Genomic DNA, 25,689 nt, shown 5'->3' on the forward strand with positions numbered 1-25,689 from the left:
TCTGTAGGCTGTGGATCTAGTGCTTCTTCTGTCTTTGGAAAGGGGAAATTTAATCATGTTTATTTAAAGCTTAATATCCCATTCAAAGTAAATCATTTTGCCAAAGGGAGACTTGGTATAGTCTACTAAAAACAGCTGGATAATTTATAACAGTCTCATTTTATTATATCTCAATATTGTTAACATAAGAATATTATCTCAAAATACCTCAAAAGCAGTAGCACAGCACTGCATGTGTAAATCTTAGGTGTATTTTTTATTATTATTTATTATTTGTAAATATGTGACATGCTGTTTGGAACAGCTCGAAGTCATCATCAGGGCAGGGTAGCAAGCTAGCTTACTACATGTGCGCAGTGACGCAGGCCACTCTCACTCAGCTTGTGCGGGATAGCCTTGATAAGCATACGTCTGACGACTGCGACCTTAAAACAGGTAAAATGTAGACACTATTGTTTAAGATCGATTGCCTTATGCTTGTATTAATGTAATCAAGATAGTTTACAATTATCTTGCCCCCCCTTTTTTTTAAATAACTCTAATACATTTCAGCTAATTTAGCATTGGCTAGATTCAAGTTAAAGCTGTTGTTGGTAGGAATGGTGTAAAAAACGTAACTTTTTTCTGCTGGGTTTGGAGGAAAGGTGCGCATCTGTACTCATCGGTAAGTGAAGTAATTTGAGACTATTGCGAAATTACGGTTGCAATTGAGAAAACAACCAGATCTGATTTTGATTCTGATCACTAGCATACATGCAGTTTAAAATCTAACCCCTATTTGAAGATAACACATTAAAAATAAATGCAGTCCAAATATTTCTTTAGAACAATTGTCAGCAACAAGTTATAATTAAAACTAGGGGTGTCCCGATACAACCTTTTCACTTTCGATACAATACTGATATGCAGCCTTGAGTATTGGCCGATACGGATATATCGATCCGATACGATATCAGCACGAATCATACATACTTTTATTACTTATTCTGTAGTATGGAATGTTTAAAAAGGCTTGATCAAGTGATATTACTCAAACAGAGAACAATAGTCAGCAACAGTAGGTATATGAAAAACTGACCCATGTATTATTAACCAATGGGTTACATACATTTTAACCTTAAACATAAGAACATACTTAAATTGAATAAAATAAATTGAAAAAAAAATTAGAATACCCTGAAAAATAACCTCAGTATATCCAAAAAAACAAATTATGCTGCCAGGGTGGGGAGTTGAGCTTGGTTGGCTCTCCAGTAATGTAAAGGATTGTTCTTACGTTCAATAGTGGCCTCACAAAGGTCTCCAATTCAAAGGTTGCATGACAAGTTTTGCACTCAGCTGCAACGTCTTTTTCGGACCTTCGCACACGCTGTTGTTGTGATCACTTGGGCTCTGGAGTCTGGAATGGACTGCTTGTATGAGAGTGCTTATATCGGAGATTTTAGATGCAGTCCGATATAATCCGATACTCGTTTTTTTGCTAATAAAAATATACTATAGATTATATATTATAATATAATAACCCCAAAAGCGTTTGGTGACATAGTTACACTTATTTGATACTGTGTAGCTCCTGGTGTGCTAAAACGTGCATTTTTCTTCAAAGTGCAATTGAGGTTTTTAAAAAAGTAAGTTAAAACTGTATTGTAAATGCAAGTTTAAAGCTTGAATAATTGTGCTGCAATACTTCACTGTGGCTAACACGTTTGTTTTAGCCAAGCACAAGTGTTCACAATGCTACACAGCAGGCTGTCCTCACAGGTGTTTCCACTTTGCAGGCTGATTAGACCTGTCTTCAGGATGCATGACTTGCTTTATGCGGTCCCCCTGCTCCCAACATTATGCATCGCAGGATATAGGTTTATCATTGTGTATTCTAGTTTTTGTTACACAGAGTGTACAGTAGTTGATGGAAATGTTTTCCATATGCCAGCAAATTCTTGAATAAGAATTGGTGGTGTGCTAATAACTTAAAATGAAGAATCCTAATTTTGTAACAACAAATGGGTGCTGTGTGGATGTGCGCATGTACAGACGCAGATCATTGAAGTCTCTCATTGCCGGATGAGAGCTGCTGAAGCGTAGAAAAGAAAGGAAACGTCTGCAATTTGAAACCTTGTTAGGAATTTATGAAGTGCTAAAATGTTTTTCCCCCAGGGAGGGTCCCAGCCAGCTGCCAGTGCCACTGTAAGCCACTTAGTGCAGAGCCTCTGGGCTCGTCACCAGGCTGAGATGGCAAGCAAGATTCAAACACGCACACACATCCACACACAAATACTACATACAGGTTTTCTCCCTCTGACACTCTAACACAAAACCTAAGAGTACAAACGTGCTGGCTTCATCACTGTTAAATCAAACAGCTGTTGATTAATGTGGAGCTAATTGCTCTAACAGTGACATTTATAATCCCACTGTCCTCGAGAGAACCCTACTGCACACACTGCATTTAATGTCCTTTTCTTTGCTTGATAACGGCATAAATTAAAGACCAAACATGATCAAGGCAACTGACCTTATTTCATAATTGATAGTAGTTCATGCTAATTTAATGTTCTAGGGTCAAGGGAAGGGAATACATTGATGCATTTTAAAATTGCTGATCATTTCTATACTACTTACAATGGATGGCTTGAGATGGATACTGATTTCATGCTTTCTGATATTTAATATTACAACATAACCCCCTTAAAATCTTATTATAAAGAAGAACAAATTAAAATAGTTATTTTCTTTATCATCCCTAGGTTAACTGAATATGTTTCCTTTTGGTGATATGTTTGAGGTACTTCCAAACTTATTTATAGGACAAGAAATTTTGCAACAAAACCCTTCAAACAAATGCACTATGAAAACGCTATTTGATAACACAAAATGTGCAAATACCATACAGTGTTGTAACAATAATGTCCTGTTTTCTTTCTCAGTTTTCAGTGAGGATCTACATTCCAGCTTATACTTTGTCAATGCATCTCTGCAAGAGGTAGTATTTGCCAGCACCACAGGGACCTCGGTGCCCTGTCCTGCTGGTGGTGCACCACCTGCCTTGCTGCGCTGGTATCTGGCGACTGGCGAGGAGATCTACGATGTCCCGGGCATCCGTCATGTCCACCCAAATGGAACCCTACAAATCTTCAACTTCCTGCCATCCAGCTTCAGCAAGCTGATCCACGATAACACCTACTACTGCACTGCCGAGAACCCCTCTGGCAAGATTAGGAGTCAGGATGTCCACATCAAAGCTGGTGAGTCCAGAGAGGAGGGCTTTGTATAGCATCTCTGCTTATGATAATAGTGATGCTGTTAAATGTACTATATTTGATGAGACGTATTTTTAAGTGGAAGCTATGTGTTATATCAAGGTTTTGAAAACAAAGTAGTGTTAAAGAATAATAAGAAATGTAAGATTAAGTACAAAAGAAAGAAGAAACATCAGAAAAAAAATCTGTTTTATGATCTCGATGTCTCTCATAGTCAATATTTGGATCACTTTAAGATTGTCTTGGCCTTATTGCAACAAAAGTGAGGATGGAAAGTTTACTTGGCAAATCAAAGATATCTTTAATTAATATCCAGAGGAGAAAATCAGGTTTTGCAACAAAACAAAGACATAAATAAGCAAATATGTGAAATAAAAGGTTTTAAAAAAGAGGTATATATGACTAGTTTTCAATTAGTTGTAAAATTAACTATAAAGTTGAAATTCAATTATAAGATAAAGTGACATTGTATGTTTAATAGCAACTAGTTATATAGACATTATTGTTACATGGTCTCTTATTTTTGAAGCTACTCATGTTTTATGTGTTTTTGTTTCTGTACAGTTTCCCGAGAACCCTACACAGTCAGAGTGGCCGATCAAAAGGCTATGAGAGGCAGTGTAGCCGTCTTCAAGTGCATTATTCCTGCTTCTGTGGAGGCCTACGTTACTGTTGTATCATGGGAGAAAGACACAGTTTCACTCAGCTCAGGTAAGACAAGAAATACTCCAATTCTTTCTGTACTTTGTACTTTATTTTAACTGGGTACTTGAACGGAATACAGAGATTTCAGTGCTGTTTTCTGAAATGAATGAAGCCTAGAGAGTAAAATGAGAAGGTTTAATGCCAGCGTTAATTGTAAAATGGTAATATTTGATGAGATTGAATTATTGACAGAATGAGGAGTGTTGGTTTTTTGGTGGCTGTTTCTCCACCCCCCCCCCCCCCCCCCCCCCCCACACACACACTGCTCCACACTGTTCCCTGCCCTTTGGACACTATGTTCTGTTTCACCATGAGTCATCTTCTTACCTGTGCACTGTTGTAGTCTGCAGTTACTTTGTACAGCCCTGTCCCCTCACTTGCCAGAGGATGTTGACAAGTGTCACGTTCAATTACTAAGCTTCTCCCTCCTGTACACACTCCACCTCAGCCAACTCCATTTTAGGTCCAGCATGGGGTGGAACAGTGGAACAGTTTACATCGCATCATTGACCTAGTTAGCCTTCTAGTTTGGAATCCACTGGCACAGCAAGATAACACAAGAAACCATAACATTCTGCGAGTTGGATTTTTACTCAACTTAAATGGGATGGTTATCTCTTGATTGCTCCACGCACTGCCCGCTGGCTGATTTTGCTTCATACTGGGGCGTTCAGGGACCTGTAAGTGAGCACTTGATGTCATTTGACTGAGGGCAGAATCTGGGACAGTGTTTTGGTGGCATTTTAAATGTGTCTGTTCAAGCATGAAGATGTGTCTTCTGATCCATGCCAGCGACTTATTTACTTGCGCTTACTCTAGTTACTCGCTTAGAGCCACTGGTTGAAGACACTGCGTTATGTCATGGAAAGTAAAGGAATATGCAGTGGATAGATTTGTTTATTTTCTTAGGATGAAATGAAGCATGTAAACAACAGATGGAGGTGATGTGCATATCAACTGTGACTGAAAAAGAGTCCCCATCTTTATCAACAGCAATAAGCTTTAAACTGAGTTGGGAAATACAACACCCCTTCACATAAATACATGTTTTGACCATACATCATACCTTTTATTTAATCATTTCTCAAATTAACCATTATTTTACTGTTAATTCTTGGCTTTTCTTTACAACCTCTCTTTTATACACTCCCTGACGACCCATAGAATATGCAGTAATATTTGATAGGTTATATTCTACGCTCGGTTCTTCTCTTGCAAGCATTCAAAAGAACAGCAATATTGGATTGTCCATGTTTACTCCAATAAGTATTGCAGCAGGCGAGTGCTGTCAAAAGCATGAGCACACTGTCAAAATCACTGCTGCTCCATGATAAATATTTGATGGTCGATTCTGATGCATGAGCGGATTCACCTCACACTGTTATGGAGAGGGTATGTTTGCTCTAAGAGCGAGGGTTAGAAGGATATGTGTGCAAGTTATTGTGCACGAGCGAGCAAGAGAGAGAGACCATGAGTACACCAACACGGTTTGATAATGGCGGCTGGGTGCAGGTGGACCATGCCCCGTTTCCTGTCTTCTTATCTAGCCTCTCTTTTCTTTTCTACTTTCATTTTTTTCATTCTTTCATGAGAAAAATAATCTCCCTGGACACAAAATAAAGCAATCCTGCATTGTTAATTATTAATTTTAGGTTTTTGTTGCAAACTCTAACATCAAGCTTCCCAATCTTTTGATTGCTCATCGGAATGTGTGGAAGAATAGATAAGTATGGAGATAATTCCCAAACTAGACTAGCTTCCTTAAAGAAACTTTGGTGGATGGTGTCAATTTATGATCGAGCAAATGTAGATGAATAACCCATCTAAAGCTTTTTGAAATCAGTAACATTATGTACGGAGGAAGCCAGCTTAAATCATTCAGGCCACTGCAATCTTGGAATATCCAGCGATCCACATTAGGGTCAAAAATAGATGCATAATTACAGACCAGGGCCTGTCTTAATTAATCAGCTGTGATTGAAAAGTTAATTACAATATGAATTACCTCTCAGAATGAGGACTGCTTAGTAGTCATTTGAAGCAGCCTGTTTTCAATGTGAATGAGCATGACGCAAGCTCAGTGGGTCCTAATGTTGCCACTAACATACCATTAACCTGTCATGAATTTTAAAATGGATCTCGCAGCACGAGCTTTCAAACGCTCTGCTCCAATCGCCTCCTGGCTGCTTTGATAAACAATTGACAAAGCTAATAGAGAGATGAAAGAGGCAAAAGAAAAGAAGGAAAGAAAGAAAGGAAAGCAGGGAGGGGTGACGTTGAGCCTTGTCCTGCTGCGTAGCTGCCAGGATTTTATTAGATGGACCTTTACTTTAATGCATGTATGTGTTAGTATTGTCACATAAATCTTTCTGTGTGCACACGTCTATGTGAGTTTCATATTGTTCCTGTGTGTTTGCCTGTCAAGTGGCAATGTATTTGTAACAGGAGAGGGTGTAGTTTTTATCCCTCATCATTCACTCCAGACCAGTGTAATGAGATGGACTGTCTCCGTTGCATAAAGAAGATTCAACAAAAGCAGTGCCTAAGAAATGTAATGAGCCTCAAAAACCATGTAGTCACATAGATCTTGCACTCTCATTTAACATTTTTAACATTCAATCAATCAATCAATCAATCAATCAATAAATCAATCAATCAATCAATCAATCAATCAATCAATCAATCAATCAATCAATCAATCAATCAATTAATCTTTATTTGTATAGCACCAAATAACAACAAATGTTTTCTCAAGAAGCTTTTCCAAACATAGCAGGTGTAGACCCTACCCTATGTTAAATTATCAACAGAGACCCAACATCAAGACAGGATGCGACTCAATCTTAACTCATTTTAATCCACTATGAGCATTGCATCTTGCTGTATTTAGCTAGTTATAGCAGCGAGGAATAGGGATAGAGGAGAAAGAGAGAGAGAGAGAGAGAGAGAGAGAGAGAGAGAGAGAGAGAGAGAGAGAGAGAGAGAGAGAGAGAGAGAGAGAGAGAGAGTGATGATAGTAATGAGACAGATAGTATAAGTAGTTGTACATAGTCTTTGTATTGAATTGCTTAACTACTTCTAACACAGAGGCAGCATTTATATGAAGTAAGCATAATCTCTTCAGCAAATTATACACACAGTGCTTTAATAAGGGTTTCTAATTCAACACTTAATTTCACTGAAAATATTTCCTGTCAGTGCAATCATACTGCAAGAGACCAGCAATAATCTATTGAAATAAATAAGGAGATTAAAAGCAAAAGTTTGATGTCACTGATAAATCCTGCTCGACTTGAACTGCTATAATTGTTTTCATTAGTCATACTTGTATTATCATTATTGGTGTTGTTATTGCTAAGATTAGACATACTTCCTCAGTTATGATTAGAAGTCTGTGTTATCTGTTGCTATTTTTGTTGCTGTGTGAATTCCTCTTTCTATCTTCTTTTTACAATTTCCCCCTCTATCACACTTTCCCTGCCCTATCGTGTCACAGCAAATGGGTGTCTGGTCTAAGACTTGACGCTTCTTGTTGAAGGTTTTTCCCTAAACACTGTTGCCAAGTGGTTGCTCGTAATGGATTGATCTTGAGTCTTTATGAATAATATAAAAACACTGAGGTCAAATCCTACTCTCTTCGGTTTGTGTTCTGAGAAGTTATAATTTTTTGCTTTAAAAATGTATTGATTACATTTATTATTTCAAGACAATTGAAAAAATAATAATAATAAAACTTTTCAGTTTTCTTGATACCTTTTTGTTAAATTTTGTTTAATAAAAGGCTTCAGGTTGGTCAAAATCAGACTGGAGGCACATCTTTAAAATAGAACTACATTTTAAATAGAATGTAATCTGTATAAGCCATCATCACATAAGTAATATCTAGCTGTTTTGATCAATGTATATGTCAAAAAATGTGCCTACTTGAGCATCAGTGAATTTTTATTTCAATTAGTTTTTTTTAAGAAAGTTAATGTGTGTTATTTTAAAACCAAAGGATCAGTCAAGACCAGAAATTCAAAGACGTCATCATTAAGTCTGAGATTCTTGAGAATACCACTTTTATATATATATTAGGGGTGAGTATTGGCAAGAACCTCACGATACGCGTCACGATATCACAACATTGTGACATATTGCGATATTCAACACAGTCAACTAAGAAAAAAATAGAGATCGTGTATATGTAAATCACACAATATTACTCAAAATTGAAAGGACAAATTAAGTCAAAACTGTTTGATTGAAAACTTTTCCACTTTATTGTTTTTGAAATACTGAAGTCGTGTTTTAGTTCCAACTCGGCTCAAATATGAATTTTTATTTTTACAAAAAAATCGATATTAAGAATTGAAATATCAATATTATATCGGAGGTCAAAGTATCGCGATATATTGCTGTATTGATATTTTTTCACACCTCTAATACATATATATATATATATATATATATATACGTATAAATGTATATATGGCGGCTTGCCATATGTATATATATATATATATATATGTAAACTTTTGTTTTACTTTCTGTACTTTTGTTACCTGTACCTAAGCTAAAGAAACACTGCAGCATTCCATTTATCCAGTTCCCTATCCAGTGGGAAACTAGTCACACCCACAGAAAGGGGAGTCCAGAGAAGAAAAAAGGGACGGCATAGAGAGGTTTCCCCCTTGTGTCTAGAGATAAGGCTTCCTCATAGGAACAGAAATGCAGAGCTTTCATCTTTTCAGTGCTGGAGAATAGGACAGACATGAAGGAAACACTCTGTGTTAAGATGCATACTGAGTAAGCCAGTCCTTCTTGCTTTTCTATCCTCCTAACTGGATCTTTTAATCCCCTTTTCACCATATTAGAATAGAAATGTATCTCTGCATTTTTCCGATTGGAATATCTAGGGAACAATATTATATAAACATACGTCTAGACCATCTGTACTTTCAACTAATGTGTTTTAAATGTGTTTTGATGTGTTTGATTAATAATGTGTTTTATTACCCACTCATAAGAGGGTACCCATTTTTGTAACCTACATTTTCTTTTACAGACTCTCATAATGTTTAAGTGATATGGAGTGCCTCCTCTTCCCTCCTCTTTCTGAGACTTTTCCTTTTCACTTTTTCTTCTTTTTGTTTCTTTTTCTTCAATACTCTCTGCTTCTCTGCCATCCACTCCTTTCCATCCTCCTCCACTGGCCTTGACTATCAGCTTTTTCTCTTCTCATCTCATTGCATAACCTTCTTGGCACAGTAACACATTCAATTGCCTCCTGCTTGGAAAATGCATTTTTTTTATTTGCTCTATGCAAATAAGTTCCTCCGATACTCACAGCATTAGTAAAAAAAAAATATCCAGTTACATTTTTCAGTCCCATTCAAGTCGTCTACTTCCCAGCAGTACATTTAGCATTTAAGCAATGAAAGTGCTTCCACACTCGTATTCTGCTCACTCGTCTCTCATGGGTTCTTGTGAGTGCTTATAGAGGCTAATTAAACAGTTTGCTTGCTAATAGAACCACAGACTTAACCAGCCACCAGCTCAGTTGCTGGAATGTTAAGGATGTCTTTAAAGGGGCTAATGTAGGGGTTCGGTTTACAGAATAATTGCTCAGCAAGAATTTATCATGCCAGCGATGTGCCACCACCTCCATTTTTCACTGAGATTGACAGTGAGGGCACTGAGAGGCAGGCGGAGACAGGGCTGTAAATTCAACACGCCCAAAGTCGGGCCAACCTTGAACAGAGGGCACGGTGTTAGAAATGAGCTCGGGAGGGAAGAAGATGCAAAGATATATAAAGGAGGAGAGGTCAGATTGGAAGACAGGTAAGTGAAAGGAGAAGGTAAAGAAGAGGGTGTAGAATTTAAAAGGAGTGTAGGGGAGAGTGGGGGAGCGAGGTAAACAAGGGACTGCGTCACATAAGCCACATGATCTTTTCCCTCTTCCTTCTTCTCCTCACACTCCCTCCCCTCTCACACGTATGTGTGTGTGTTTATATATTTATATACATACACACACACGCACACATATACTGTATATATGTTTATATATGGTGTGGATATGTGGACAGGTTTTTTTTTGCATGCCACTCCACCCATTCTGCAGTGAAACCCCTCTGAAAACAACACAGCCTATCATTTTGCTCCCCCCTCCTCCCACACAGATCAGCAGTTAGTGAAATGCTGACCCTTGTCTTTCACTGCACCCCTTTTCCCAGTCCACTCACATACAGCTGCCTTAAAGCTTAGGGAGATGTGCCTATTATTTGAAAAATGTGTGTATGTGCACATGTGTGTGTTTATATAAAGGTCCTTTTAAAAGTCATTTTCATTGCCTTTATATATGAGTGACGCTGTGCAAAGTGTGTCAAGCAGGAGGTGTTTGGAGCTGGAAGAATATGCTCTCCTGAAGAAATATAAAAAAACAAGAAAAAAAAAATCAATAGTTGTGTGCATTAATCATTCTGCTGCCACAAAGAATTATGGGAACATGAGCTGAAGGATGCATTTTGTGCATTTGCAACATACTGTATGAGTGCTGTGTGAAGGGGAGTTTGGGGAATTGGAAGAGGGCGAGACAAGACCCTTTTAGTAAGGAGTGAGGTTCTAGCTGACATAGTTGGGGGTGTTTCTTCTTCATGTGTTGGTTGCACCGTGTCTCTCTTTGTTGAAAACTAAAAACGATCTCTTTTGCAAAGCTAACTATAGGAAAGCTTTGATCTCACAGCTTTTAAAATAGATGAGATTACATTATTACTTTAAAGCTGCAGCAGCATGTTGTTGTTTCTGGATGATGAAGCTCATATTTTTTTAAACATTATTATTTTGGTTACATATATTCTCTCTGTTGTTCACATTAGAAAACAAAGAAATCTAGCTCTCATTTGACTCTCAGTTTGAGCTGTTTGAAGTCTCCGTCTTGGCTGTGGTGAAGGCTTGAGGACGTGTTACATATTTGATAAGGATCGATAGAAGGGTCACTGAGACAGAGATGGAGGGAAATCGATCTTGGACTGGGCTTCCGAAAAGCATCTTAAAACCTAAGGTCGTCTTTTGAGTGTCCTTGTGGCTAAGCAACTGGGAACAGAATTGTAATTTGTGCCTGAGAATGCTAATTTTCATTCTTCCTTGCTTTCCTATTGTCTTATACAATAAATCAGTGGAGATATCTAGTGAGGTAGAAAGCCTGTTATAAGCTATCAAATTTGTTTACAGTTTAATCTAACGTTTATGTATTATATTATGCTGTCTACTGACATCCTAATCGCTATGCACATAAAACAATAAAGCATCTGTTTAGGGATGGGAGACTAAGCAGACAACGTTCTGGCACAGTGGCTGTGATTCCCAGCTGATACTCCATACGGATAGACAAAATCAACAACTGTTGAAGCGGGCACTCTTCCATCAGTGTTTACTAATAAACAGTAGCAATATGGCAGCCATTAGGCTGTTTAGGCAGGGAATGATTAGAGTAGTGATGGCTGGGCGCACTGGGAGACAGAACATGCTCTCATCTTTAATAGGCAATTTGGCTTACCGTGATGGGGATGCCCCTTCGTTTTCATCTTGGATTGAAAACAGAGGATTAAATAAGCACTGTTCTAGTAGAGTGTGCTGTCATTTTACAGGAATCAAGCACAGCAATGTCCACGTTTTGTTTTATTGTTTGTGGTATGTGAGTAAAACACGAGTATGGAATCCACAAAAACAAAAGGCACATTGTTTTTCAATATAACTTAATTGTATATTTAACACTGTTGTTATTAGCAGATTAGTTTATAATTACAGCTCTATATTAACAAGAAAGCAGCAAATATGAAGACTTGTTCACAAAAAAAGTGTAAATAAAATGGATAGGTGCATAAAACCAAGTGAGGAGAGCGGATCTATCCTGCTGGAGTTTATGGATCATTGTAGGACATCGCTGTGTTGAAAATGGGCTGGAGCAAGGCCAGAACTAACCTGGCATCAGGCCAAGACACAGATTAGTAATAAGCATGGTGTGAGCTAAATACAGCCGTAACAAGCAATTAATTTCTGTTCATAAACTCTCCTGGATGTGGTCTGCTGGGTGACTGTGGCTGTGTAGGTGCAAACTCCCTCTGTTACAGTTTGTGCCTGCGTGTTGGTGACAGGTGGCTGGTTCATGGAGGAACCTTTCCATATGTTCCAAACTGAAGCACTGAGGGGAACTGGAGACAAACTTGTGTGCTCAATTACACCCAATAATACAGTAGTGTCTGATCCCATCTTAAAGTGACTGATTAGATGTAAAAAAAAAAAGGCCCTGAAATCATTCTGCTGACCTAATAGGGATTTCCACTCCATTTTTCATTGCTTGTCTTCCATCTAATGAAGGATTAATACACAGTCTTATTCAGCTCTCAGGTTGGTAAATCTGGAGAAATACAGTAAATCACATTTAGCCTCTTCAAACTTTCACACAGTGCCTCGGTGACCATGCTTCCTGCTGGGCACTGCAACACTTATTAGACATGTCTAGTTTATTTTTATTTTACAACAATCAGAAGTAGGGATCTTGAGTGTTTTGAGCAGACACTAATATATGGATCTTTATATATTACAGCTTTCTCTCAAATGCTGATATGTCCTGAAATGGGAAATCCACATCTAAACATGATCAGGTTTAAAATAGGGATGTCCTGATCCCGACTTTAAGTACCGGATCAGAGCCGATCTGACATTTTTTAAAAGATCGGTGATCGGCATTTCAGCTGATCATCTCGTCCGATCATTTATGTCAGCTGTCACTGTGCTCAATTTGACCTACAGTCAAACGCGCAAATATCTTAGCGTAGAGGTACGACAGGGGGTGCGCAGCACGGCTTAAAAAAAACAGTACACTCAATTCTGCATTGCTAACTAGGCCAACTATGTATATATGTGATCAAAGTTAAGTGGTTGGTAAACATAGTAGCGTAGCAGAGTAATATGGGACAGAGAACAACGTCGATGGGACCCCCCTCCTCTCTGTGTTACCCTCTAACACTTCATGAATCTCGCGATGCAGGGATTTTCATCTGTTACTAAGGCTGTGCCTGCTTGAAAGTGTGTTAAAACGTGGTAGTTGAAAGTTCAAGATCTGTAGGATCTATGACTGTAGCTGTGACTTGAAGCTAAATGAACAACAGCATATATTTTAACTCCTGACGGCCGTCGCTAATTGCGGTTAAGCTACTTCAATGATTAACATTTCATTTTCAAGAAAACATTTTTCACAATAAAAGTCCCCTCACGTTACGCAGTCCAAAAAACGTTACTTTGAAGTGGCTATAACTGGAAGCAGCATGTTGTCAGCTGTAGTAACTTGACAGAACTCAGAGTAAAATAAACACATCTGTGGATGTCTAAATTATATGAACAGAATAGACATGTGGACAGAAGGACCCGGGATTTAACCCCCAACCTTCCAACTGAGAGATGACCAAATAAGATAAGATAAGATACTCCTTTATTCGTCCCACAACGGGGAACTTTATGGAGTTACAGCAGCAAACAAGAAGGTGTACAGTACAAGAATTTCAACAAGAATATATATAGAACAGAAATGTCCATCAGAGACGACAGCTTGGCCATAAATCTCCTGTCAGCCACCACCTCCACAGGGTAGAGCTGGCCTTCTTCACCAGTTAGTTCAGTCTTGCTCTCCTGTATCCTGTCCGCCCACAGCAGGTGGAATCCTTCCAATGTGGCGTTCGTGTCCGGTGTTAGCTCTGTTAGCATGATGCTACTCTGGTGCTGGATTAGCTCGTCCACCTTATCGTAGATAGATCGTACATTCCCCATAACGGTGGGTGGAAGGACAGGTCGATGTCATCTTTCTTAGCTTGCACCTCAGTACCAGCACGTTGTCCTTGCCTTCTCACCACAGAGCCACAGATGCCTAATAAATCAAACTCTAAAATGGAATACAAGAAACATAATCAGTTTTGTTATTTAAATACAGTATACTGCTGTGGCTTTATGAAATGCTCAGTGCATTAAGATGAGCCACATTTTTTCAGAAATGAAAATTATTTCCTTTCTAAGGCACAAACTGACTCTCAATGTTCCTATTAAAATATGACTTGAAAGCAAAACTTACAGGTTTATCCAAAGTGATAGGGCTGTATCAAATAGTTATAACAGTGTCATGATTTTCACATATTAACAGCATGTGAATACAAGGTAATACAAGGAAACACAAAACCATACCACGTTGTTGCTACATTGAGACGCTATGGTCTATTTTGTCAAATTCTTCCGCAGATTGACTCCTTTAGTAACAAACAAGCAGCCAACATCAATGCAAGGTGACTCCGTCTCTTTTTTCCTGATGTATGAGGCATCAACCATCATTATTTTTCTTCAAGGCTTGTTTTCTCTCCTCTTGCCTCCTGTTTAGCTTGAGCCTTGAGAACACACAGACAAACACACACACACACACACACACACACACACACACACACACACACACACACACACACACACACACACACACACACACACACACACACACACACACACACACACACACACACAAACACTAAGTGTACTTCCAGTCTGTCTTTGACCTCACCTTGCCATTGCACAGCCAACAACTAAGATCAAAACAAAACCCAAACTCCCTGCAGGCTGCTGCTAAGTGGCTGTGGTGAAAATAAGAGGGCCGGATTGGGCGACAGGCAGTCAGTTTCTGTCATCACCTGAATGTCTAATAGAGGATCAGAAACGTTCCACAGCAGTCAGAGGTTGTATTCTGCTAAATTTACGCTTGTTATTCAAATAAAGTAATAATTTTCCACACTATATCTTTAACTGCAGCTTGTCTTTGATTTGTTTATTAAATGTGATAGTTTGCCTCTGCAGAAACATTAAAGGGAACAGGATGTAAATCTATGGTCAGTTTCACTGTCATTTGCAGCAATGACGTCACATGGTGACAGCCAAGAGCAGAGTGGCCTTTTGACAGACGCAGCCTGCAATCTTTACATCAGCGTAGGAGTTGAGCTAGCCAATCAGTGCCGAGCAGCCATTGCTGCACACGCTTATCACCTGCGCACAGCTGCTGTTGCCCCTCCATGGGAGTGAGAGGAGAGGGAAAGAAAGAAAGAAAGAACAAGAATGAATGGTCTGCTTGAGACAGAGGGTGATTTGTGTTGAGCCTTAGCTTGCATCTTTCCTTCATACAATTTCAGAGGTGTGCATGTTTGAAGATGTATTTTTCTGGTTACTATAATCCACATTTGTCATTTAGGGGAGATGAAAGAAAAAAACATTGTGTTTGTTGTGATTAGTGCTGCATCAGCCCAGCAATAGTTAAACTGGAATTCAGAGTGGAAACATGCTTTGTAGCCCTTGTGAAATGAGAAACGAGAGAGAGAGAGAGAGAGGAAGAGATAAGCTCATTCTGAATTGATTTTGCTGTTACTTTCTGCTGTACTTGAGTTTCCATAGCAACGTGGTCAGGTTCCCCTCAGCCTCCTAGGGCAAGTGTAATTGTTGTCTGTTCTTCCCAGCATAACTCTATTTCTCTCTCTTTCTCTTCTTTCCTTCCTCTTTCCATTTTCCTTTACAATAGCGACATGGTTTATACAAGACTCTTCTTGGACTTTTCTTAGATAATATTAGACACTTTCAACAAACAATTTCGTAAGGCATTTTTACATCTGTTGGAAACAAACCTTTCTAAATGCAATGTCACGTCTACGTTTTCATATGCCCTCTGTTTTTATCTATTAGGGTAGTTATAAAAATCTCAATTGCTCTAATAACTTATCAATCTACCTTTCAATATCACAGTAAGGCTATCGATATACATTTTTTGGTTAAAACCAAGCGTCAACCTCCGACCGCGAGAATTGAAGCCAATACGCAAGTGTTAAAAACTGCAGTTTCTGGAGTGTTCGCTTGAGGCTGGCCCCGGAAGTAACCGATCGTTACAGCAGAAATAAACACGTTTACAGTCTGGTACAAAAAGTTTGGATAGCTCACTTCTCGATCGGCACACACTGCACGGGAGGTGACATTCTTCACAACGCAGTAATTTCGAAGATATTAAGATTACAAATTTTCCATTATGAGAGGCACAGCTGACTTGATTGACAGGCGGGAACACTGTAGCTGTTGTCTACGTGGCTCAAAGCTTGCCTCTTTACCTCACACTAGCTTGACAGCAGTTAGGTTGAGCTCAGCATTTTCTTTTATTTCTTAAAGTTATATTTTTGGGCTGTTGTACCTTTTATGATAGGACAGCTGAGGAGAGACAGGAAATGTGGGGAGTAAAGAGTGGGGGAAGAGATGCAGGACATTGTCGCGGACGGGAGTCGAACCAGCGACCTCTGCGACGAGGACGATAGCCTCTGTATGTGGGATGCTTAGACCGCTAGGCCACCAGCCCTCCGAGTTTACCATTTTCAATATGGCTCCCGCTGACGATTGTCTTCAAAACAGTGCTTCAGAAACAGATGGGTGACATCATGAATACTACATCCATTATTTATACATTTTATGGCTAAAACAGTCTATGAAATTAGCAAAAATGCCCTTTATAATGTCGAAATAACCAGAGCAACTTACACATTCAATTTGGATTTCAAACAAATGTATAACAGAGATATGGAATGAGACTTTATTTGTGTTTACCATCTTTGCAGTGCACCTTGTATATGTAATCTGACCCTGAGTGAGACAGGCTTGGCTCATACATTGCTATAAACAGATACACTGCTTATCACAAAACACAGAACTCACAGGAAAACTTGTGAGTGTAGTGTTTTTGTACTGAGCGTACATAGCTTCATAATGAAGTTTGTTTAGCAGTAGCGCAGGGTATATGCATTATAAACAAGTGAACATACATCTATGCATGAGCATGGAACTACCATGGATGACAATAGAATGTGTCATTACTACAATTTATCTGGATTTGCAGATCATTTGCGATCTCATATCGCCCTATCGCAGACCCTTCCAGTGTCCCTAGCTGGTTTTAACACTACAAGTTTTTCTGAATCTCTAGAAACTGGTAAGCTGCAACAGATGACCAACCAAGCATTGGCTTGAATTAAGGCAGCCCTAAATGGACCGGAATTTAACAGTACTTAGGTCAGGATATGAATAATGTTCTACTGCACATCATAATTTGAGAAGTCAGAAATGTATCATACCAGAGCTACCAGAAGTTTGCAGTTAATCAGTGAATCCCTGGCTGTGACACCGACAGGGAGAAAGAGGAGACTAGAATTACACTAATATGAGTTTCCTGCACACCTTAAGACTGCAGGTGGACCCTTTCTTTTCTCAATTAGATATCACTAGCTCTCTCTCTAATTCCAGTGATACACTGCTGTGCACATAACAAGACATTCACAGCTGTTTGGAACCTAATGGCTCATGGTGGCCTTGCCTGCTCAGCGGGAAGAGATGAAATGCATTTTGGGTCTGTGATTAGGACTACTGATTTAGTCACATTAACATAGTGGCTTTTTGGTCATTACAAAGAAAAATGGTTCAAAATATCCAAGTGAGAGAGAGTCTGGATCAGCAATATGACCTGATTAATGTGGGGTATATCAAGGACTGAGGAGTATCTGAGTGAAATAGAAAGAAGAGGAAAAAAGAGGGATTTAAAAATTTGAGTTGCAACTGGCGACTGGCTGGGGTCTGGAATCAGATGATTTTCACACTGTTTGGCTGTCAATCAAACAGTCTTTATTTTTGTAGCGCCAAATCTAAACAAACACTATCTATAACATACTGTATGTTAAATTATTAACAAAGACCCAACATCAAGACAGGATACGATCCAGTCCCCTCTTACTGACAGGACTCAATCTTATCTCATTTTAATCCACCATGAGCATTGCACCTCGCAGTATTTAGCTAGTTACATTGGCAAGGAAAAACTTTTTTTTAAGAGGCAGAAACCTCGAGCAGAACCAGACTCATGTTAGACAGCCATCTGCCTCAACCGAGTTGGGGTTGGAAAGAGGGATAGAGGAGAATAAGAGAGAGAGAGAGCGATGATGGTGATGAGATTGATAGTGGTAGTAGCTGTTGCCACTGGAGTACGGCACTTCCGTAGCAGCTGGAGTCTGGAACGTTCACAGCAGCAGGACGTCTACGGCAGCAACTAAGAGGAACCTACTAGACATTGGAGCTCAGGGACTCCACAAAGGTCTATGGTTAGTAACTTTAATGCAACAGGAAGAGTTAAAGTTAAAGTAAAGGCTGTGACCAGAGACTGGCCAGCCTTCTCATATAGAGTATAGCCATCCTGGGTCGATCTTCAATTTATACACAAGCCACATGTTTAAGGTCATGCCAAAAACAACACTAACACTAACGTGTCAAACACACAAGCTAACAAATCTGCGGTGAGGACGTGAGGTGCCCATCGGCAGCTATGCAAAAAAACATTGACGTGTATGGGTGGATAAACAAAGATTGCCATTTCCTGGCACAATAATTTGTTCAGTCACTGAATACAATGTGCAGGAGGAGGTCTGGAAGAGTAGAGTATGTACATTTTTTATTTAATTTTCAAACGCCTGTTTATGCCAAGTTGAAACTGGAATTTCAGAATTTTGTATAAAAATGAGAGCAAAACTTATTTTGTGCAGCAAATACGGCACCATGTCCTAATTGTTATACGTGAAAACCTGAATGAATGTTATCACTTGGCAATTGCTCCTCAGTTTTATACTAAATGGCGCATGTATTCCTTCTCCACCTGTCAGTTCACTGTTTTAAATGTAAAATATATTCTGTGCTGTATTTCAAGCAAGCTCTTGTGTCTGTGATAGCCTTGGCCCTGTCCCAATCTACTCTGTGTTTTCTTACCCCAGATCAATGCTAATTAATACACTCATCTCCCTCAGGGACTACAGGGAGACTGTGGAAAGAATGGGAACTGACCATCATAGAACAGACTTGATCAGGACCGTGTTTGGGGAGGAAACCTTCAGAAATATTTGCATACAGGAAGTGGTGCTTTACTGGTGTGAGGCTTCAACCATAAAGTGTCATTCTAGAGTGGACTATTAGTGATCAGAGGCGTACTTGCATCTAGATTGGTTATTTGATTGTTGGCGGTACCTTGTCTGAACATGTGCTTGTACTCCAGTTCCAGTTCAGGTGATCATTTGTCCTCGTGTTAAAGCATCATATTAAAGTCAAACATACATAACCAAAGTGCAGAGGTGAGGACGCTGAACAATCAGATGATTGTTTCAGAAGGGCTGTGCCCACACATAGACTAAAGTAAAGGTTTATGCAGCCTTCTGTTTTTGTGCTTGTTTTGTATATGCTCCTTTTTCTCCTTCCACTCTTCCCTCCACATCTGCCTCTGAAATGCACTGTTAAAACAAGTAAAAAAAATTAAAATAGGAGACATGTTTTTGTGCATGCCTGGCGGACAGATAGGCGCTGCATAACTAGCAGTTTTCTCTGAAGTGGGGAGAAATCTATTTGCTTGTAGAAGCTGCTTGCATAATCCTTTAGTTACACTTGCCAGCTGTGAGCAAAGATACGGCGCTGTGGGATTTGGCATGAATATCATTGGGAGGACAAAGAAATGAAACTGATAAGTGTTTGGTGCACAGGGTCCTTTGCATAAGCTAGGATAACCCATAATCTGAGTACTTTAAAATCATGCCCAAATAGATGTGTTTAGAAAATATTAATGAAAACATGGTGTCAGGAAAATTTGGTTAGTCTTAAAATAACTTCAGCATCTAAGCTATTTAGAAATTAGAGATCAGCCTTGATTTGTTTTTTCACTTTGATATACTGCAGAATGACTAACTGCAGTTATTTCCAATAAGAGGGTGAAATGGTGCATGCATTGTCATGGCTTACTTTGTGTCCCTCATCTCCACATGTACCGTTGAGTCTGGCCTCTTTTTGCTCAAACCCATAAGAAAGGTTATTTTCTTACTGAAGCAGGCTTCTCTCTCTGTGTGTCTCTATGTGCTGGTTATCTTTCCTTTCCTCTCAGTCAACAGTACGCACAGCAATAAAGAAAAAACACATCACTCAACAGCTTTCAATACATCTGTCCTTTTCTCCCCCCACTTCTTGGTGTGTTTTGTTTGCTCAGCCTCCTCTGCCCTGGCGCCTGCATGAAATACCTCTCTGAATGCGTCAATGGATGGTGAGAGCTGAAAGCTAGCCTTAAATACCACCAAGATCTGGTTTGATCAACCTGTATGGTGCAATGCACAGAGCTTTGCTCTTTACGCAGACTATCCAAAGATTGTAATAGAACAGGTGAGGTTTGAAATACATACCTTCATTATTGCACTTTTATATCCTCCATGTTGTGATTTGGAGTATCGCTTTGATGTTTGCTAGTAATATACACGCACTAAGGATGGGCATTTCAAGCCAAAATACTATTCGATAATCACTGGTATTAATTCAGCGATTATTCGTAATCGAACACTCCGACAGCAGGTTTGAACTGTCAAGTTGACACAACGATGACTAACATCATTTGTTGTACTGCAGGTGTAGACAGTAAAAGTAACCACTCCACAACACGCCTGTGCCAATAACGGTCCGTTTGTGTGGCAGTCACGTTAACCAGAACCAGGAAAAGGTGCTGCTATTAGCGGGCACTCTCGACCTTTATGTCAATGTTTCTGTGATGCAGCAGCGTGGCGTGTATGTTTACATTTTACAGCCATGTTCATTGTCTGCTATTATCTCTGTGTCTGAATCTCATACCACTACACACGTATTTCCAGTGACTGTTGCAAATTTTTACTTCTTCTTTTGCTATTTACTGATGTTAACATTCTTCTTCTTCTGTTACTTAAAGCTAGGGTTGGTAGTCACGGAAAACTAGCATGAGTTTGAATGTAGAATTTCCTCAGGACTCCGTCTAACCCCTCTCCCCTCCCCTCCCCCCTCCTCCAAAACGACGCCCCTCGACCGTATGATGGTGACTGATTCAAAACCAGTCGTCACCAAAACATTATCATAGTGAAAGTTAAAAACACAAACAAACATGGCTGCTGTTAGTACTCACAACTGTCATTCTAGCATTATCCAGTTGTACCGGTGACACGATATCAGGAGAAAAGTTATAACACATATAATACTGTAACAGCTCTACTGTTTGTTAAACGTGTTCAGTGTAGATGTTCTTAATTCCTATAGTGTTGACATTCAGTGAAGGCATCAGGAGAGGTGTAAAGTGTGCGAGCGGGTGAGAGGAGAGACAAGAGGAAGATACCATTTTTTTTTCACGCTTTTTTAAGAACACATTACGTATTGATTGCCGTCAGGACATAAAGATCATTTTAACCAGTATAACAAAAAGTGTATCTAAATCTGATTACCAACCCCAGCTTTATTGCAGTTAGTGAACTGCTTTAAGACGCTATTTAGCCACCGTCTGGCGGGAATATCCGTATTACAACCAGGTACGATGAAAAAATCTACTTTTAAAACGAGATAATATTCACACTAACTCACACACACACACACACACACACACACACACACACACACACACACACACACACACACACACACACACACACACACACTCACACACACATTTTGCATAGTTTTTTTATTCACTTAATTTTTTTTGTCAAAAAGACCAAGGTCAGTTCATAAAAATGCTGGCCCCTGCAGATTTCAGCAAACAGTAGTCAAACAAGAGTAAACAGCTCAGCTCTTTTGTTAGACTGAAAATGTGAACAGCAGCAGGCTGGAGTAAGAGGCACTGAAGTTCTAAAGTTCTAAAACGTAGTTCTATGGCATTGAGTTAAAAGATGTATTTGTTGTTTTGCTGCTTTATTGGGAATTGGTGATAGTTTAAGTCAAACATGTAACAGTCATTCCCCTTGCAATGTGCACTTAACTACTTCAAGACAACTACCTGATAAAAGTGTGTGTTAATCAAAGGAGCAACAAAGTCATGATTTTTCTCCATTAGAGAGGATCCACCAATGCAAATGGCCTTAGTTTACTTGATTTCTGCAACACAGCAGCTGTGGTTGTCAACGACATGTCTCCAATGCCCAAATAACATTAACATTTCATTATCCAGAGGAAACAATAGAAATGTACAATAGATGGGAAGATTCCACATGCGGGAGAGCTGAAATATTGATGGGGTTGCGAGGTAAATGGCTTCAATCCTGAGCAAGAGGTTGAAAATGGGAGCTATGAAGAGATTGAGCAATGTGATGAGGGGAAGACATCACTTGTAAAAGCTGGGCATTGAGGGGTTTGGGCGCATAATAAATGAAGTGAAGTGTGTGTTGTGTCTGTGGCGTCAGGTCGGCATCACAGAAGCCAATCCTATTTTTACAGGAAAGACAGGTCTGTTGCTATGCTCTGTGAGAAGGTCTCCTGCAGTCTGGAAAAGACAGAACTACCACTCAGGGGTGCATCACACTTTAAGAGTGGACAGAAGAAAAAGGAACAGTTGAATGAGGGAACCTGCTTCTTTAAGGTGACACTTTCAATTGATTATTGATGATTTAATCCATTATACACTCAAAGGAAGGTGTTGACACCAGAAGAAATAGACTTTGTATTTATTCATTTCTTTTTAGGCGAAGGTGTGAATGCAGTGAGACACCTGCTGTCTGGCTAGAAAGGAGGCAACATGGGAAGTGTTTTTTAATGATTTATTAAAATTTAATTATTTACAAGTACAAGATTATTCACTCCCAAAATTCAAAATCTAAGGAAATCATTTGCTCCGCTTGGTGTTGAATTTAATGAAAGTAACACTGTAAAATCATTTGACCAGAAAGCTTAAGCCAGACCATCACTGCAACCCCACCCTATAATCTTTGTCTTGAAGAAAATACAACATGTATCACAACATGTTGATGAGTATTTACTTCCACAAACAAAGTTACTGTACAGACAAGATTATTGTTCTTTAAGAGGTCAATCAGATTGTCTCTGCTCTTGTTCTTATGTTGTCTTGTCCAGATGTTGTCTATTAGATGTCAGATTAGGAAGAGTGGTGGTGGATTAGCCAATGAAGAGCCAGAATCATCTTAGATTAGATTATAATATATAGACATCTGGGTCGCAGCAATAGCTCTGCTCAAGCAAAACAACATTAAGTCAGTATTGCACGGCCAGACAGTACACAGACTGTAATCAGCAGCCATGCAGAAGGAGGACGTAGGCATTAGATGGACGAATGAGAAATCCTTTGGTTTTACAACTTCTCAAACACAGTATGGCAACAGTCTGTACAACATATCTCTGTATATATTCACAGTTATCAAACACAGAAAGAAATGTGTGTTCATCCGATGATACAAAGCCCTGGGACTTTAAGTTTGTGTAGGAAGGTGATCAAGCCTCTTGTGTAGTTCTGTCAGCTAATAATTATGTCTTATTTTCTCCTCCTCTCTCTCCCTCCTCGGCGTTTGTACCCAGGCCTCATGGCTAATAGATGTGCAGAGATTGCACCTTCTAATTGATTCTGTGTCTGTGGGCTGATGTTGTGCCACGTAGTCAGTACTATTGTGTAGACTGCTGCTGTAAAGAAGGTGACAATGACCTTAGAATGGTATGTTTGTAGTGTGAAGTTTAGTGTATGTAAGGTATTACACGTGATCACAGGAGGCCAAACAGATAAGTCATAAATTACCATGTTTAACTACTGCTACTTAAAAGGAACTTGCAATTATTTGGCTTTTTGTTAAAGTGTTGTATCAAGTGCTGTACAAATGATTGATCCGCCTGGCACACATTTATTTTTAAAGTGAAAGAATTGATCCCCTGGGGGGAAATTTGGTTGTTGCAGCAACACAGACAAAGTAGCAAGAGTAGTACAAGAATGATGAAGCACAAATAGAGGGTCAATTTAAATAAATTAAAAATAAAATAAAGGTATATACAAATGTTATACATGGTGTAAATAGTTCTCATTACAGGCAGTAAGCAATGTTATTCAGTGATGACAGGTTTTGTTTCCTGAATTTCCCCCTGGGGAACGTATAAAGTACATTCTATTCTATTCTATTCTATTTATTCTATTCTATTGACATGGTGTGATTATGGTTGGATATGATGGATTGTATGCAATATAATATTATATATATATATATATATATATATATATATATATATATATATATATATATATATATATATATATATATATATATAAATATATATATGGGTATATAATATGTCTGTATACAGACAGAAAATAGTAAAAAGTGCTATATAATAGTAGCATTGGTTGTAATAAACAATAATAATATAATATAACATAATATACATAATATATATATATATATATATAATATAATAATAATAATTATGTAATATAATGCAATGTTATGTTATATGATATAATACTGATAATTATAATATATATATATATATATATATATATATATATATATATATATATATATATACACATACTACAGTTTTCTTCAGTATAAGTTTGCTACTCTAGCATTAACACTCCAAACATTAAAACTTCTGTGAGGAGCTTTTTATGCAGTTTTGAAAAAGACTGAAATATCTCTTTATGACATACAAAAGCCAACAAGAACATACGCATAAAGACAGACTCTCTATAAGGTATTTTTATTTGAAGTTGCTGCATTTCGATGAGTGATTTAAGTTTTAGAAGAAATCAGGATGAGAGTTTTTATTCAAATTATGAAGAACACATGTACAGGACAAAACCAGTTAAACCAAACACAACCTGAAAGTTCCTCACAGGACCTTTCAGTATTTAGTAGTCAATTCACAAAACCAAAAGGCCTAAAGAGTATGTTTTTTTGAGGCATACAGTAATAACACAAATACAATTGTGTAATGGCTTAACGATTTGTTGATTGCCTCATATCTTTGGGGTTTCTGTACATTTAAACTCTTGTGTGTATTAACTGACAAAGTATATGTTTCTTCTATTAAAAAATAGGCTTATATCATTCATATGTGGCAGTATATCACAATGAAGAATTTGTTAAACTTTATAGACATTTAATTTCATTTTCAATATACACTATATTACATCAGAAACTTCAAAAGCACATTAGTTTGGGTGTGTACAGCCTTTTGTTTATTTTTTAAAGCATCAGCTGTAGTCTACTCTGCATATGAATAAATCAAGCTGAACAAATACCTGACATCACCCACATGATGACTGATAAAGTTGTTAATGGGTGACATTATTGGAGGTGACAGTGTGATCTGGTCTCGAGATGATGATGCAGTGGGCCTTGCTACGGGAAGGCATCTCTATCTCAGCTGTTGCATCAGTGGCTCTCTGTCTCTTTGAAAATCTGGATGGAAGCGAAAGAAAGTGATCTGAAAATGAAATATGACGTGTCATTTTTTTGTATTTGCTGCACATTTTGTGGAAGGTCCCGTGATGCCCGTCTGCAAAATTACGCCTGTACTCGCATGCATGCACAAAAGCACATAGTGTGTCTGCTGTATGTCATTTGCACATAATGTACAGTGTGTGTCTGTGTGTGTGTGTGTGTGTGTGTGTGTGTGAGTGTGAGTGTGAGTGTGTGTGTGTGTGTGTGTGTGTGTGTGTGTGTGTGAGTGTGAGTGTGAGTGTGTGTGTGTGTGAGTGTGTGTGTGTGTGTGTGTGTGTGTGTGTGTGTGGCAGTCTGCCTCTCCTTGTGAGAGGAAGTGTATCTATGTGAGAATGTGATTCTAGTAGCATTTGTCACTATTTTTTCCTGGGGTGTGTGCGCGTGTC

The 25,689-nt window shown here is 38.7% G+C and overlaps 1 protein-coding gene across 1 annotated transcript in view; it reads left to right on the forward strand.

Annotated features, from left to right (window-relative positions):
• Positions 1–338: 338 nt before the first annotated feature.
• Positions 339–25,689, forward strand: part of dscamb (Down syndrome cell adhesion molecule b) — a 114,476-nt gene continuing 89,125 nt past the window's right edge. Inside the window, exons 1-3 of the mRNA XM_034700402.1 lie at positions 339–435; positions 2,928–3,245; positions 3,825–3,971. Coding sequence (XP_034556293.1) covers positions 348–435; positions 2,928–3,245; positions 3,825–3,971 — 553 coding nt within the window. The 5' untranslated portion in view covers positions 339–347. The remainder of the gene's footprint in view (positions 436–2,927; positions 3,246–3,824; positions 3,972–25,689) is intronic.

This window comes from Notolabrus celidotus, chromosome 14 (assembly GCF_009762535.1).
Source record: "Notolabrus celidotus isolate fNotCel1 chromosome 14, fNotCel1.pri, whole genome shotgun sequence".
NCBI classification, from domain to species: Eukaryota; Metazoa; Chordata; class Actinopteri; order Labriformes; family Labridae; genus Notolabrus; species Notolabrus celidotus.